Source organism: Carassius auratus, chromosome 7, assembly GCF_003368295.1.
Source record: "Carassius auratus strain Wakin chromosome 7, ASM336829v1, whole genome shotgun sequence".
NCBI lineage: Eukaryota > Metazoa > Chordata > Actinopteri > Cypriniformes > Cyprinidae > Carassius > Carassius auratus.
Genome location: NC_039249.1, coordinates 4,556,660 through 4,574,063, shown reverse-complemented (window position 1 = coordinate 4,574,063; position 17,404 = coordinate 4,556,660). Strand labels below are relative to the sequence as shown.

Below are 17,404 nucleotides of genomic sequence, written 5' to 3'. Positions count from 1 at the left end.
CCATACTTGGCTGAATGTCACTTCACTTTCAAAAAAATAAAAAAAATGGCAGTGTATATTATGTAAGATTTCTGAAGCCAAACCACATCTCTGTGTGAGGAAAATACTTCAAATCTTCCTCTACGCTGAGGCTGAATCATGTCTCATCATGAATCATCATCAATTAAACTCTGATTTATTTAGTCTAGCTTAAAATAAATCATTTGTTCACTGAGCCAGTTTTCACTTTGAGAAGATTCTTCAGATACTCTCCTTTTGCATTTCAAGGATTAAATAACATCATGCATGCCTAAAGCAACATGAGGGTGAGTAAAAACGGACAGAATTTCCCATTGTTCGTGAATAACTACTTGTCGGCCGTGGATAAAAACTTGTCATCAGGATTACTGTATTGTTGTCAAAGGCTATTTATAATTGCATGATCTATTTTCAATAATAATAATAATACTACATGCTTTCAAGGTTTTTCTGTCACTCTTTATCTTCTGTTTGATGTCTGGAATGCAGTGAAGTCTGCTTTCAGAAAGCATTTGAAAGTAGCCAGCCATCTAGACACTGTCTTTTCATTTGAATTTTGCCTTTCACTATCACAAATGTCAGTGACTCAACACAGGAGCCTTACCTGTTACACCTGTATGTTAAGCACCATTTGCATATATGCATCTTTAAAAGTACTGCGTCTTTAGGATGCATGAAATGAAAGTGTTGCTTGTTACTTTTAATAAAAGGCCACACCGATTGCAAAAACATGCGCATAATACTGTAAATGCAAAAATGACATATTACTAGACATATTACTAGTACGGAACGCCACTGACCCTGAAATAATGTGTTTCAGATCAGAGTTTGGAGTACAGCCTGACTGAGGATTACTGCAAAAACCATTTCCTGGTGGGTCTGCTCCTGCGAGAGGTTGCTGAAGGACTCCAGGGCTGCCCCGAGATCAGACAGCTGGCTGTCGCCGCACTCAAGAACCTCGTGATCAAACATGCCATGGATGACAGATACAATGCTTTTAAGGTAAACGACATAGTTATACAAACATGCATTGTTTCAGAAAGGACAGGTCAATTTCTGTCCCTGCTGCTAAATAGACAGTTGTCATTAGGGCTCAAGCCCGAAGGGGCGAAGAGCCCTATTGTTCTTCTAAGGATTATTCTTGTTATTATTATTTTTATTTTTTATTAAACCTTCCGGGGTGTTTTGGGGGCCTTAACATGCTCAAAAACTCTTGAAAATTGGCACACACATTGGAATCTGCGGCCATCAGGACGCCGCAGAGGTTGGGACCAGGGCGTGGCACAGGGGCTCTACAGCGCCCCCTGGAAGACAGTCAGAATTCTTGAACCATAGCTCACACACACTTGCATGTATTTATATGAAACTCGGTACACTTATAGATCTCATTGAGCCGAACAACTTTCACACTTTATGTCATAGGCTCCGCCCAACAGGAAGTCAGCTATTCAGGGCTGTTTAAAAAAAGCATGCTCTGGAATTTGAAATACTCCTCTGAGGTTTTCAACCCGTTCACCACGAAACTCGGTGAACATGATCTCAAGACATTGAGGATGAAAAATTGCGAGGGGATTTTTGATATCTCGAACGGTTTGCCCGTGGCGAGGCGTGGAACTTATGGCAAGAAATGAGAAACAGGAAATGTCTAATAACATCCACATACATTTCCTGAATTTGATCAAACTTCATGGGTTTGTTCGTTGTATGATACCGATTGTATATATGTGGCTATTAAGAGTCAACGTTATAGCGCCACCAACTGGCAGCAGGAAGTGTGTCATTTTCCAAATGCTTTGAATTCAGCATCTTATTTTTACTCGATTTACTTAAAACTTCATCAGAATAATGACAAAACACGGCCGATGTAAATCTGTTGTGGGGATATTGATATCTGATATAGTGTTGCCATGGCAACGTGTCAAACTTGAATGTTCTGTTATGGTGAGTTTGAGGCAGACAACAAGCTCAGATTTACATGAAACTCAAAACACATATCAGTATTAGTGATAGCTAGACAATGGCAAAAGCTTTTAAAAGGGCGTGAAGGAGGCACTCTATAGCGCCACCTTTTGTCAAAAGTGGGGGGGTTAGTTTTAGCTACAGACACCAAACTTGGTACATAAATTGTTCTTTTCAAGACGGACAACTTTCTAATTCACAGTCATCAGCTACGATCAACAGGAAGTCGGCTATTTTGATTTGAATGTGTATTTTTGAGATTTTACAGTTGTGAATTAATGAATACTCCTCACAGGGGAAGTACACTATACACACCAAACGTTGTCTACATGAAGAAAAAACATCGAGGAACTTAAATTGCGAACAGATTTTGGTTAGCTTGAACGGTTTTGTCGTGGTGATTTTTTGAAATGACAGTAAAAAGTGAAACATTAATCGTCTTGTATTTTTAAATTGCAGCTTCCAAACCTTTAAAAAACATTTTTAATTTAGAAAACCAGTGATTCTGAGGAAATATGCATAGTTTCATGACTTTACAGCACTGTATGATTAAAAGAAAATTAAAAAACTGTCAGACATCTGATCTCACTCTGTCACTCTGTGTGCTGACTCTGTGTGTGTGTGAGTGTGAGTGGGGGAGGGGTGTGAGCTGAGTGGCAGACAGACAGAGAGAGAGAGAGAGAGAGAGAGAGAGAGAGAGAGAGAGAGAGATGGAGAGAGAGAGAGAGACTTAAACATCTCTTTAATCACCAGAAAAAAAACTTTATTTTAAATAGTTATTTTTTTGTTGTTGTTGCTAATTGTGCTGTTATCATTACATCTTAAGAAATATCTTAGGCCTTATCCTTTTCTGACAGTTTCAGGGATTTAAAAAAATCCTAAAAAACCTTATTTGTGCTGCAAATAATAATTTCAAACTCATTTGATACTGACCTCTGTCACCCTGTGACATGACATTTATTTGAATTTACATAATCTCAAGGATGTAACAGTAAAACTGTTCAGCTCACAGATGAAGACTAAGCTTTAATGCAAGCAGAACTATTTCACAAATGCTTATAGGTTAATGAAATCATAACAAAACACTTTTAAATTATTTAAGGATTTGGTAACACTTTAAAATAATGTCTCAATTGTTAACATTAGTAAATGCATTGGTAACACTTCATAATAGCTGCAATTCTTAGCTAAGCATTAGTAAATAGTCAGTTCATGCTTTATATAGCCTTCTCCCAAAATTAATATTTTAGTAAGCATTTTATAAATACAGCTATAATTAAATTGTTCATGGTTTATATGCACATTTATTTTGAGGAGATTAAAGGCTGTAATCTCCCTAAAAAAATGTAAAATAAAAAATAAAATAAATAAAATAAACAAACACAGAACTCATAAATATTTATTTCAAGATGCAATAAAAGAAAACTGTACACTTGAATTTATATATATATATATATATATATATATATATATATATATATATATATATATATATATATATACACAATTGCATAAGTTTATATTTAAAAATGTTTAGCAAGTGTACAGCTAATAATAATAATAATGCATTTTATTTAGTTTTAGCTACAGAAACCAAACTCGGTACTTAAATTGTTCTTATCAAGACGGACAACTTTCTAATTCACAGTCATAAGCTACGATCAACAGGAAGTCAGCTATTTTGATTTGAATGTGTATTTTTGAGATTTTACAGTTGTGAATTAATGCATACTCCTCACATGGGAAGTACACTATACACACCAAACTTTGACTACATGAAGAAACAACATCGAGGAACTTAAATTGCGAACGGATTTTGGTTAGCTTGAACGGTTTTGACGTGGTGATTTTTTGAAATGACAGTAAGAAGGGAAACATTAATTGTATTGTATGTCTAAATTGCAGCTTCCAAACACTTCAAGGCATGTTTTCATACAGAGATCAAATCATTCTGAGGAAATATGCATAGTTTCATGACTTTACAACACTGTATGGATAAAAGAAAAGAAAAAACTGTCAGACTTCTCAACTGACATGATCTCACTCTGGCCACTCCGTCTGTGTGAGGAAAGGGAGGGGGAGAGGGAGGGGGAGTGTGAGTGTGAGGGGGTTGGTGACTGTGAATCTTTGGTGACTGACAGTGTGTGTGAATTGTAGGGAGGGGCTGTCTGGCAGAGAGAAAGAGAGAGAGAGAGAGAGAGAGAGAGAGAGAGAGAGACCTAATCATTCCTTTAATAATCAGGAAAAAATATATATATTTTAAATTGTTATTGTTTTTGTTGTTGCTAATGGTGGTGTTTTTTTCCTTTCATCACAGGTTAAGAAATCTCTTAGGCCTTATCCTTTTCTGACAGTTTTAGGGATTTAAAAACATCCTAAGAAGCCTTATTTGTGCTGCAAATTATAATTTCAAACTCATTTGATACTGACCTATGACAACCTGTGACGTGACATGACATTTATTAATCTCATGGATGTAACAGTGAAACTCTTCAACTGACAGATTAAGCTGCAATGCAAGCAAAACTATTTCACAAATGCTTATAGGTCATTAAAATCATTACAAAACACTAATAAATTATTAAAGGGTTTGGTAACACTGTATAATAATGTCTAATTTGTTAACATTAGTAAATGCATTGGTAACACTTTATAATAACTGCACTCATTAGCTAAGCATTAGTAAATAGTTCATGATTATAAAGCCTTTTCCCTTAATAATAGTCATTATTAAGCAGGAATACATCTCTAAATACATTGTTCTTGGTTCAAAAGCACATATATTACAAAGGAGATTAAAGTTTCAGTTGTCTTATAAAATAAATCAATAAACACAACCCAGTTTGATTCAGAATTCAGAAATATTTATTTCAAGATGCAATAAAAGGAAACTGTACACTTGAAAAGGTTTTGAGCGATTCTTGAAGGGCTAGCATCACCTTCACTTGTACGATGGTTTGAGGAATATATCTTCCAGATAGTACCGCCGCTCCCTATATGCAGAGTATGCAGTCTTCGTAGAGCACCAACTCCCAGAGGGGTCACCAGTTGCTCAAAAAAAAAAAAAAACAAATATGCGCCATTCTCCCATCCGCGCTCGCGACCACTCAATAGCATTTGAGAAGAAAGACTTGTAGTCACAAAACAATTGTAATGTGTTCATATAGGTGTCAGCTACAATGCACACCTTATACATTTTTTATACATTTTAAAATAAAGTGTTACTAAAGTTATATATATTGTTCTGTGTATGTGATTTCAAAGTCTAGATTGGTCGGATTAACCCTTTAACTGCCACATCCCTTAAAACTTGATTGTCAGAGGGTTACTGTAAATGCTTATGCCCGCTGGGCACAGTTTTCCCAATGCCACCAGGGTGGCGTTGCACTGATGGCTTGAGCCCGACATCGCTGCTTGCAGCTATATTTAACCTTTGTTCACAGAAGACAGATTGCTGTTTTGCATGTGTCACTTTACATATTTCTGATGTTGGTCTTAATGAGTTGTTCAAAGTTTTATGGAAGCTGGGTAAAACTAAGTTCCATTAATCACTTTATCGATGGCTCAACATGTGGATCAAAGTGTGGTTACTATAAAGAAGGGACGACAACAACATTGTCATCAGTTACAAATCTAAATGATCAAACACAATTATATCGCTGCTCATTTAACCACAAATTAATCTTATTAAACAATCATCAGAAATTACCAAGATTTCAACAACATTGAATGACTCGATGTTAAATTCATACAACAAACAGTTTCCATTGATATAAAGGCTAAAATTCCTCAACCAACAATGTGCACAAAAAATATATCTCCTCATGTGAAATAGAGAGTGGTAACATGCACTTGATGCACGCACATAGTCCGCATAACCAATGCCCAAATGCAAATGTCATGGCCATCACTGCTGTCTAGACCTCAACTCTCCTTTAAATGGCTTCCACCATTGCCAAATGCTCAGAAAGGAAGTGAGGTGGCAAATATTTTAAAGGGGTCATATAATGTTGCTAAAAAGAACATTATTTGGTGTATTTGATGTAATGCAGTGTGTTTATGCGGTTTAAGGTTAAAAAAACACATTATTTCCACATACTGTACATTATTGTGTCTCCTCTATGCCCCGCTTTCTGAAACATGCAAATTTCTACAAGGCTTATTGTTCTGAAAAAGCGAGGTGTGCTCTGATTGGCCAACTGTCCAGCGCATTGTGATTGGCCGAATGCCTCAAGCGTGTGACAGAAATGTTAATGAACAAACTGTGTGACTCGCGAGAAGGGATGCTGAAACACTGATGACATGACGTTTTGTGAAAGTTTCAAGTGGGACGTTTATGTCAAGCGTTAACTTATATGACACCTGGCCAAAAGTAATGGTTTAGGGTTTTAAAAGTTTAAAGAGTTTTTTCACAAACGCCTACTGTTTTGCTTCAGAAGATCGGAAACCGGGGTCGTATTGTGTGGCACGAGGGTGAAAACATGATGAAATATTGTCAGGTGTAGTGTACCTTTAACCCGTACATAAACAAATTAGCTGGTTTTGTCTGGCAGATCCAACATGCAAAAAAAATGTTTTTGGTGCATTAATATCCCACGGTAATAAATGAAATACCAGATTGAATTCAAGTAAATGTTGTAATATATTAATTGAAACTTCGCACCACAAATAATTGTAGTTAAACTTTTCTGTACATCTTGCACAGGGATGCAGTAGGTTGAGATGACCCCAATGCATAAGCAGGTCGATGTTATTGAAATTTGTGGTTTTGCATTTTATCTTTTATCAAATAGGGTGGCCGACAACAATGCAAAGAAATCCTCCAGTTATGGCCGTGCCGTTGTCACCATAGTAAATAACTGCTGCACATTGTGTTTGCTCTTATCCAAGAACAGACATCTGTCTGTTATGCAAATGCCAGGCTCAATGAGTCCAGATCTAAGTTCCAGATCGTTGGCACAGACATGGCTATCGAGCTCCTGCTCCAATCGCATTTCTTGAGAAGCCACTAGGATCTGTTTGCTCTAAACAACATTGTGAGTCACCGGTGCCTTAGCCTCTGGGATAATCTTGGGATCATTTCCAGAAAACAGTGAACATCAGAAGCTGAAGGAGTTTAGTTTTTAGCAGATTCTGTGTGAAATATGCTTAACTGTATAAACAACATGACAAAAAGGACAAAAATGCTGTTCATTTGCTAAAATCATAGGATAGGTCATTCCAAGAATATTTCTTAGAAGTCTTAGAAGTTTAGGCTTTTTCTGTTTAAGTGGCGCTTGATAAAGCCAAGGTGAGGGATTTTATTATAGTTCTATGACATTATCACATCGTTCCAAATGCTATTCCTTTAATTGAAAAATGTGCCTTATAATTTAAGTATATCCTAAAGAAAAGTGTTAATTTTAGTATTATTTGTATACCCTTATTTTAAATGAGTTTTTTTTTTTTTTTTTGCTTTTGACATGATTATTATTATTATTCAGATTTGTTTTCTCATTTTTTAATTTAGAATATTCTGTAACATTTACTTACAATTTCTAAGTGATCTTATGAACCATTGACAACTCCTTAATAACTGGTGTGTAAATAATGCTATACTTAATTTAGAAATGATAAATTGATCATTAATAAAGTATGAAAAAACAATTATTAAATGCATTATAGATATGCTTTTAAATCAGGTATAAAGCATTTATATCTGTACTGAAAAACTGCTTATAAATGTCTATTAATGCTTTATAAATGATGAATTAACTGTTTCCTAATGCTTAACTAATGATTAATAGCATGCAGTTATTATAAAGTTATTATAAAGTGTTATAAAGCGTCAACTGAATATTGAGTGTATTATATTCAGTATATTATTTAGTAAATTCAGCTTAAATGTGGTTAATGTCTCAAGGTAATTTCCAAGTAACATTTTACCATTTAATTCTAATATTTATATTTTGCTTTATTCAAGCTTTATTTGAGTTTAATAGTTTTTTATGGTTAATAGTAATGACGGTGATAGAGACTTATTTTGATTTGTCAACCAATTAGCTATGACCACATCAATTTTTGTATATTTTTGTGTAATATAACAATATTATTGCTTGAATTATTGTGTATTGTAGCATTTTTTTTTCTGTTTGTTTATGCATTATTAAAATCATGGAAGCATAAATGAAATATGCACAGTAAAACAAACACTTAAGTATTTCTTTTAGTTGCAGTTGATGGCTAGCGACCGTTCTTTCTGCTACGGTGTTTCAGAAGCATTCATTTTTCTTTGATCTGATGACAGAATCAGCAGGCCCGCATCTGTCTGCTGTACCTGCCAATCTTTGAGCTGCTCTATCAGAACCTGAGTCAGATGAACAGCCCGGGGCAACTCTGCAGAAATGGCCTCGGCCTCATGGTAAACATGCATTTCTCTCTTATCCATTATCTGCAATGACTCAGTCTTCATCTGTTTTGTGCAATCAATATTTTATGAAAGGCATATTGTTTAATCAAAAACTCCATTGAAACTTCTCAAATGTAAGTCCAAAAAAGGTAAGACAAATCAGAGGCATTTAGGAAAATATTAACAGGCTTTGTCAATATTTCATTGTTATCTTAACAGAAACAGACTGTGGAGTGGAAAACAACTCTAATTCGACTCTCAAATGTCCATCTGAAACCTTTTGAAATTGATATTTTGCATAATGTAATTATTAGTTGTACACAATTTGGAGTATGCTCTAAATCAGTCCCCCAAAAAAACTAAACATGCTGTCTTCGAGTTTACAGATGGATGAGTTATTTTCCTTTTTTACCAGCATTATGTGTTGATTGTGGGTGTGTGTACATGGTTTTAGTATTTGCTGATTCGGTTTACTTTTGCTCTGTTGTAACTCGAGACATAAGAGTGCTACATTTAAACGCCATGTCCTAGTGCAAATGTTAACCTTGCAATTTCTTGATCGGCAGTCAGATAAGCACTTCCTGTTTTCCCATCTCCTTTAGTACCGGGATGATTTGTCAGTGGATAGCCGCAGAAGCAGCACAATTGTTGATAAGGAACCTAGTGAGTATCAAAGTTTTTTGTGCCAACGGTCATTATAAGTAACACACACACACACAGTACAGTATGTGTACATTTGTCTGTGTTTGTGTGTTTCACAGCTGGTCCCAGAGGAAAAACTATTTGCTCATTGGTTGCTTTTTCTAAGCTCAGGAGACATAGTTGTGATTCTCCTATGTTTCTTGATTAAGTGTCAGCTGTTTATCAGATGTTTCTCCTAAAATTCCTTAGGAGAAACAAATATAGACGCAAATGAGAGATGTCTAAGAGAGTCAAAACTGAGATTGTGGTGAGAGAAGCTTGAATTATCTCTTTATTGTCTAAATTAGGTGTCAGCTTTGTCTTCCCATGTTTCTCCTAAAATCGATTAGGAGAAATAAGAGTAGACACTACTGAGACATGAGAAATATCTGAGACTTAATTGAGATTCTTAGTTAGCTCTTGTTGTAGTATCAGCAGTGTCTCAGATGTTTCTCCTAAAATCCATTAGGAGAAATAAGAGTAGACACAACTGAGACATGAGAAATATCTGAGACTTAATTGAGATTCTTAGTTAGCTCTTGTTGTAGTATCAGCAGTGTCTCAGATGTTTCTCCTAAAATCCATTAGGAGAAATAAGAGTAGACACAACTGAGACATGAGAAATATCTGAGACTTAATTGAGATTCTTAGTTAGCTCTTGTTGTAGTATCAGCAGTGTCTCAGATGTTTCTCCTAAAATCCATTAGGAGAAATAAGAGTAGACACAACTGAGACATGAGAAATATCTGAGACTTAATTGAGATTCTTAGTTAGCTCTTGTTGTAGTATCAGCAGTGTCTCAGATGTTTCTCCTAAAATCCATTAGGAGAAATAAGAGTAGACACAACTGAGACATGAGAAATATCTGAGACTTAATTGAGATTCTTAGTTAGCTCTTGTTGTAGTATCAGCAGTGTCTCAGATGTTTCTCCTAAAATCCATTAGGAGAAATAAGAGTAGACACAACTGAGACATGAGAAATATCTGAGACTTAATTGAGATTCTTAGTTAGCTCTTGTTGTAGTATCAGCAGTGTCTCAGATGTTTCTCCTAAAATCCATTAGGAGAAATAAGAGTAGACACAACTGAGACATGAGAAATATCTGAGACTTAATTGAGATTCTTAGTTAGCTCTTGTTGTAGTATCAGCAGTGTCTCAGATGTTTCTCCTAAAATCCATTAGGAGAAATAAGAGTAGACACAACTGAGACATGAGAAATATCTGAGACTTAATTGAGATTCTTAGTTAGCTCTTGTTGTAGTATCAGCAGTGTCTCAGATGTTTCTCCTAAAATCCATTAGGAGAAATAAGAGTAGACACAACTGAGACATGAGAAATATCTGAGACTTAATTGAGATTCTTAGTTAGCTCTTGTTGTAGTATCAGCAGTGTCTCAGATGTTTCTCCTAAAATCCATTAGGAGAAATAAGAGTAGACACAACTGAGACATGAGAAATATCTGAGACTTAATTGAGATTCTTAGTTAGCTCTTGTTGTAGTATCAGCAGTGTCTCAGATGTTTCTCCTAAAACTCTCTTTATTGTCTTGCTGTAATCTCTTTCAACACTAATTAGAGAAAGTGTTTTCACTCAGAGATTCCTCTTACTAAGCTCAGCATTTATGATTGTGATTCTCATCAGTGTCCACTTTAGGTTTCAGATTTGACTTCACATTTTCCTCATAAAATTGCCCAGGGAACATACAAATAGACATAAATGAGACTAAAGTAAATTTGGAGAAGACAAGACATCCATGAGACTGTATTAAAATGAAGATGGGAGAGCTCTTTAGTGTCTTGCAGAAAGTTTTATTGCTCAGATGTTAGGCTGCTTTTACTGTGCTCAGTATGAGGTTAACATTTTCTTTGCTCATGTAGGTTTCAAGTTTCATTTTACATGCTTAATACAATGGCAAGAAAATACAATATGGAAATCTTTTACAAGGCACTTCAAATAAAAAAAAATAAAAAAAATAAATAGTGTTAGATACTGCACATGAGTTATGTTTATACTTTGCAATCTCTGTAAAGACACATATTTTAATCTTAGAGAAACAAGTTTTCTACAATATCAAACTAAAATATATAGTTTCTTTTTTACACTTTATAAGCAGCATTTAAAAAAAAAAAAACTAACAAATTCTAGACTGCAGCACAGCTACATATAGATACTTAAATACAGAAACAGCAAAATAAAATACCAGTAAATGACAACATCATTGATGTAACACTACAATTACATAAACATTTAAGTTGATCTCATGCGACACTTGTTTATAAGGGCTTTCTTCAGCTTTGACTTTTCAACTGGTTTCCATCCATGACATTTGCCGCAGCTCATGACATAAGCTACAATTGGGGAAAAAGGGAAAATGTTACATGAACTGGTCAAGGGAAATACTGTAACTATACTTTTAATCCCATTGTGCCTATAACATGACCAAACATTAGATTAAATGTATGGAACATGAAGTTGACATTTGATAAAAAGGATTTAGGAACTTACTTAGTATTCCATTTACTTTACTTTTATCCAAAATTGTCTTGCCCTCTGGGACTTTGCCATGCTTTCCAAATGCTACAGAGTTTGAACATTCTTCATGAGTGAAGAACTGATCAAACAGTAGATGGAAAAGACGAAGACAGTCCTTCTTTGACTCTTGGTGAATAGCTGCTAGTTTGGTAGAGGACAAGAGCAGCCCACTGTCTGGGTAAAGTTCTTGTTGGCCAGGTCTGGTTTGAGGCATCAGCACCCCACTTTCACGTGATTTGTAGTCTTCCAGCTTATCTATAAATTCTCTGAGTACCTGTAGGTGTTCAAGATCTGAAACAAAAAAGGTAGGAGTAAAAGCTCTTACAGTGGTTGAGGAATTATTAATGAATCAGAAATGTCCCTTTAAATGCAATCATTTTACTTACTCATGCTGGAAAGCACATCTTTCATCATCTTATTCTCTTTAAGTAATGCCTGTACCTCCAGCTTGCATGTTTCACATGGCTCCCATTGTTCATTTTCATAGGAAGAATTCTGTGATCTGACTGTGGGATCTTCATACTCCTCAGGCTCTAACCCAAGCTGGTCATCCTGAATTGTAACTTCAGCTGAGGGGTGAGGTATAGACGGGTTATACAGAAGCCCCAAAAATGTTTCTTTTGGGGTTGAATTATGTGTAATGGTTTGTCTTTGATGTTCATCTAAATCTAAGAAACCTGGCTGGTCTTGATTACAATACTCAGATGGTGTCATGGGCTGTGGATTAAAAGGCTTAACAGAGCATGGTAATTGCACAGATTGATGTTGGGTTGGTGGCAATCCTGGAGACGGAGGCTGGGTTAGTGCAGAGGAAGGACCATGTTCAGCTGGTGCAGAAGCGACCCGATTCTGGTTATAAAATGATTCAGCAGATGCATAATTTCTTTTTATGTCCTTCTTTGCACCCTTTCTCGGGTCCTGCTTTTGGTCACAGAACCCAATGTGATCTACAGTGGCATTATAAAATTTGTTGTCTGACCATCTCGCAAGAACTCGAGCTCCTGGAATGAGTCCCTCAAAGCTAGTAATTGGCGACTCCTTTTCTGTAAGTATGTCGCAGGTCTTACAAATTCTTGCAGTATATCCATCTTCAAATGTTAGAAAAACATAAAGTCCTGTAATTGTAAGAATAAATCCAAAGTCAATAAATAGTCACTAGGAATACAACATTGAAGCTTTTTGATTCATAATAAACCCCAATACATATGCACATTACATTTAACATCCAACCACCACAAATTTCCCAAACACTGTAAGCAAGCATAGCTTAATTGGCAGTGTCAGCAATTCAAAAAGTCATGGGTTCAAGGCAAGCCTAAGGGACACACAAAGGCTTATTGACGTACAGACTTAATTTAAATGAAGCCTTTAATACAATTGACTGTCAAAACTATTAAACTTATTTACCTTCTTGTTCTTCATTTTGTAGGGTAGTGACTGGCTCACTGACTTTTCTTTTTTTGATTGGGTTACGGATTCTTTTAGGTATCTCCATCACACTGATCTCTGTTCTGTGGATAAGACCAAATTCTCAGTACCATAAACTATGCCTAATAAAAAGATCTTTGTGGGCTACTTACCTTCTCTTTCTGCTTCCCTCACTGTTTAGTGTCATTACACTTGGTGGTAAAATGCCAGTTTTTACAATGGGCAATATAAATGTTGTTTATGGTTATTTGTATCTATGGTTTGAACCATCTCCTACTTGTTTAAGTGCACCATGACATTCATGGCAATCATTGCTCACAGGTAAACTGCACACCTGATGTAATCAGTGCAACACCTATACTGCCAAGTGAGGCAAAATACTTTAGCTAACAATGTCAGATGTGTTTGGCTAATTTATAAAAGAAGCAGTGCAAATAAACTTGCCACAGTATTGTTTGATTTAATTTTTTAAGTAAGTTATTTGGTTGAGTAGTACAGTATATACTCTTGAGTCACAAGAGAAAGGATGGCGCAAATAACAATTAATCAGTCTCGTTGGAGAAGGAAAATTAAGGACCAATCAAAAATTAAAAGATATAGAAGAAAAATCATCAAAGTGAGAATTTATTGTTTTTGTTTGTTTGTTTTTTGAAAGTTTGCACACTTTGGTGTTTGTTCTTGTTCTTGCAGGAAAAAAACACTGCAACCTTAGGAGACATGTCAATCCACAGAGCAGATGATTGCTCTGCAGAAGTGCTTGGAGTGGACAATGGCATTTCTCAGACAGAGGGATCTTCTATGATGTACGGACCTGAACTTTGTAATGTTAATGAAGAGTTTTATACAAAACAAGACTACACTCCGTACACTACTGATTGTGATGTGGAACATTTTGATCCTATTCACTATGGTATTGATGCTGATTGGAATGATGGCACTTTATTTGACAATGACCTTAATGATGATGCAGAAATTCAATTTAAGGAAAATCCTGGTGATTGTTCACTTTACAAAAATGCTCCTGTATCTACTGCAGAAAGCGTTCTCATTATACTAGCTTTTGCTAATAGACACAAAATTACAGGGAAAGCCCTGAGTGACTTGGTCAAATTGATCTCCCTGCATTGTCCAGTAGAACATCAAACAGAGTGCCTGGGAAATCTAAAAAAAATCAAACAAATCTTTGATAATGCAGGTCCCTCATTTATTGTGCACAAATATTGCAACGGTTGTTACATGTCAGTAGAGAGCGATAACGGCCAGTGTCAGGTCTGTGAAGCAGAGGTATCAACTTCATATTTCATTGAAGTTCCAATTGAATCTCAAATTAAGGCATTGTTCGCAAAAAAAGGTTTTGAGGAAAAGTTAAAATTTAGATTCATTAGACAAAAAAAGGGCCAGTGCAATGTAGAGGATATATATGATAGACAAGTATATCAGAAGTTTTTGGCAGGTGGTGGGTTACTTAGTGATTCCCACAATATTTCCTTACTCTGGAACACAGATGGCATTCCTGTTTTCAAGTCCTCTAAATTCTCAGTGTGGCCTTTTTATTGTATCATAAATGAACTAAATTTTGTTGAGCGTACAAACAGAGAAAACATGATTCTTGCAGGTCTTTGGTTTGGTGAGTCAAAACCATCTATGCTGACTTTCCTTAAACCGCTGTGTGACACTCTTAATAATATACAAAGAGATGGAGTCCTTGTTAAATTTTATGAATCAGATAGTCCCTTTATTTGCAGAGTATTAACCATTGCAGGTACTTGTGATTTACCCGCAAAAGCTTTAGTGTTAAATACTATTCAGTACAATGGACATTTTGGATGTTTAAAATGTGAACAGCCTGGCAAGACAATTAAAACAGGAGAAAGGGGACATGTGCATACTTTCCCCTTTCAAACTGAAGATCCAAAGGGTCCTGCACGTACTCATACGAGATTTGTGGAAGATGCCAAGTTGTCATTTGATTCAGAAACCATAGTGCGTGGAGTTAAGGGTCCCACATACCTCAGCACAGTAAATAGCTTTGATTTGATCTTAGGCACAGGTGTTGATTACATGCATTCTGTGCTTCTTGGTGTAATGCGACTTTTGATGCATTTGTGGTTTTCCACAGAATTCTCACGCTGTTCTTTTAGCATGGTCAGATCAATTAGTGAAGTAGACAAACGCATGAGTGAAATTCAACCACCATTTAAAACACGTTTCCCTCGCTCTGTTTCTGTCCACAGAATGTACTATAAAGCTTCAGAGTACCGGTGTATGTTGTTGTTCTTTGGGCCAGTAGTTTTTCGAGGTATTCTTGCAAACCTATTCTACAATCACTTTCTGCTGCTAAGTGAAGCAATGTTCATTCTTCTTTTGGATTCCATAACCTTTGCACAAATAGATCACGCTGAGAAACTTCTGTGGAAGTTTTGTTCTCAGATGAATGAGCTTTATGGTGACAGATACCTGACAGCCAATGTTCACTTATTAGTTCATTTAGCAGACAGTGTTAGAGCTCTTGGACCTTTGTGGACCCATTCTTGCTTTCATTTTGAGGACAAAAATGGACATTTGCTTCGTCTCATTCATGGAACTCAAAATATTCCTCTACAAATGGTAAATGCAGTGAAACTTATTCAGTGTCTCCCAAATATTGCTCAAACCACCAAAATTGGTAATACCACTGCTGATTTCATTGCCAAGATGACAAATGACACAAGTCATTTTTGTTTTTCAAACACAGGTGCCTTTAGAGTGAAAGAAATGGGTGTTCCCTTCAATCTTTTGCTGGATTGCGCAGACATGTCTACATTAGAAATGTTTTTAGGACATAGCTTACATAGTAATGTTGTGAAGGCATTTAGCAGAGTTCAGATAGGCCGAACTGTCTATTCCTCAAAGCAGTATGTCAGAGCCAAAAGAAGAAACAATTGCACTGTGACATTTCATGATGGAAATGAAGTATGTTATGGTCAAATTGACTTCTTTTTCTTTTATAAAGATGGAGACAATTTTTCAAATGAGAGACATCTTGCTTTTGTGAATGAATTGTCATGCACAGGACTAGATCTCCAGCAGGACATTGTAACAGGAGCAACTTGTTTTCACATTGTAAGCTTACTTGAGAATCCTATAAAAAGAAAAGTTCTAGTTCTTTAAAATATTTTAAGCAAACTAATGTTTTTAAATTTGTCTTCAATGCCAGGCATTGCATATGCATCACATTTCCCAAACACATTGGAAAGGGATTGATTGATTGAATGAATGCATAACCACAACAATAATTTGTTGTAATTGTAGATGAATAATTTTATGGTTGCTACATAACATTTTTCTTTGTTTAATATATCTGTAGTAAAATCAATGGGTTTTATTATCATGTATGTATGTCATTTGATTGTGAGTTTAAAATAAAATTGAAAAATGAACTCTCTAGCTAAGAATAATAGCCACCTTTACGGAAAGAAAATATATTTCCTAATATATTAAGGATAAATATATTTAAATTAAATAATTGTAAATTAAAAATACAGAATAATATAGAGGACCAGGCCTGGATTTTACGTTGTGTTTTGTTTATCTTTTATTATGTGTGCGCGTGGCAGTCCTCCATGAGGGGTTTACCGCATTACTTTCAGTTTGTTTATTTATTTGGATTAAAGTCTTTAAATCTTCGCCGGTTCCTGCCTTCTTCTTCCCAACTCTACGAACTGTTGCATACATGTTTTATATTTTCGAACATATATAGTTTAAAATAGCACACCTGCTTATACTAAAGCACTTAGGGAATCACTGTAAGAAGTGCCCAGCCATTATTTTTTAAACATATCATATCTTACAAGTGTTTGTCCAATCGTTATTCTATATACAGGCTCTACTGTTCAGCACCACAGTAACTCCTTGAATATACACACACCAAAAACCCTTCTAAAATTCAAAGTAATACAACAATAAATACTAGCAGATCTCCCCCTATATTCATATTCATGCAAATCATGCAAGGAACCAGAAATCTGCTTTGACTCATTCCATGAATAAGTATATATATACGTATGTGTATAAATTAATTCACATTTATGTGGAAACCTCTATATGCAATTTAACCAATAAAAGATCAAATCTGAGATTTATTTTAGTCTTCGATTCTAAATATATTTATATGTTCAATACATACTATATTGTCAATGCATATATTGATGTATAGTGAAAATTATTAGCACCGGTTATAATATTTGGAAATGTATTATGTAATATGTCACATTATATATTTGTCAATATATTCCCATATATTATTTTTTCGTAAGGGCTGAGCACGGTGCAAGATGTTACCAAGATCTCTTATGAAGCTTTAGAGGAGATAAATGTGAGAGTGTGAGTGTCTCTATCTAAGGAGAATAATCTGAGCAT

The 17,404-nt window shown here is 35.5% G+C and overlaps 1 protein-coding gene across 2 annotated transcripts in view; it reads left to right on the top strand.

Moving 5' to 3' along the window:
* The window catches only part of dock11 (dedicator of cytokinesis 11), a 42,200-nt gene extending 33,119 nt beyond the window's left edge, over positions 1-9,081 (top strand). For both annotated transcript variants that reach the window (XM_026266722.1, XM_026266724.1), the window contains 3 exons: positions 839-1,020; positions 8,264-8,377; positions 8,968-9,081. In XM_026266722.1, coding sequence (XP_026122507.1) covers positions 839-1,020; positions 8,264-8,377; positions 8,968-9,066 — 395 coding nt within the window. In that variant the 3' untranslated portion in view covers positions 9,067-9,081. The remainder of the gene's footprint in view (positions 1-838; positions 1,021-8,263; positions 8,378-8,967) is intronic.
* The last annotated feature ends 8,323 nt before the right edge of the window (positions 9,082-17,404 follow it).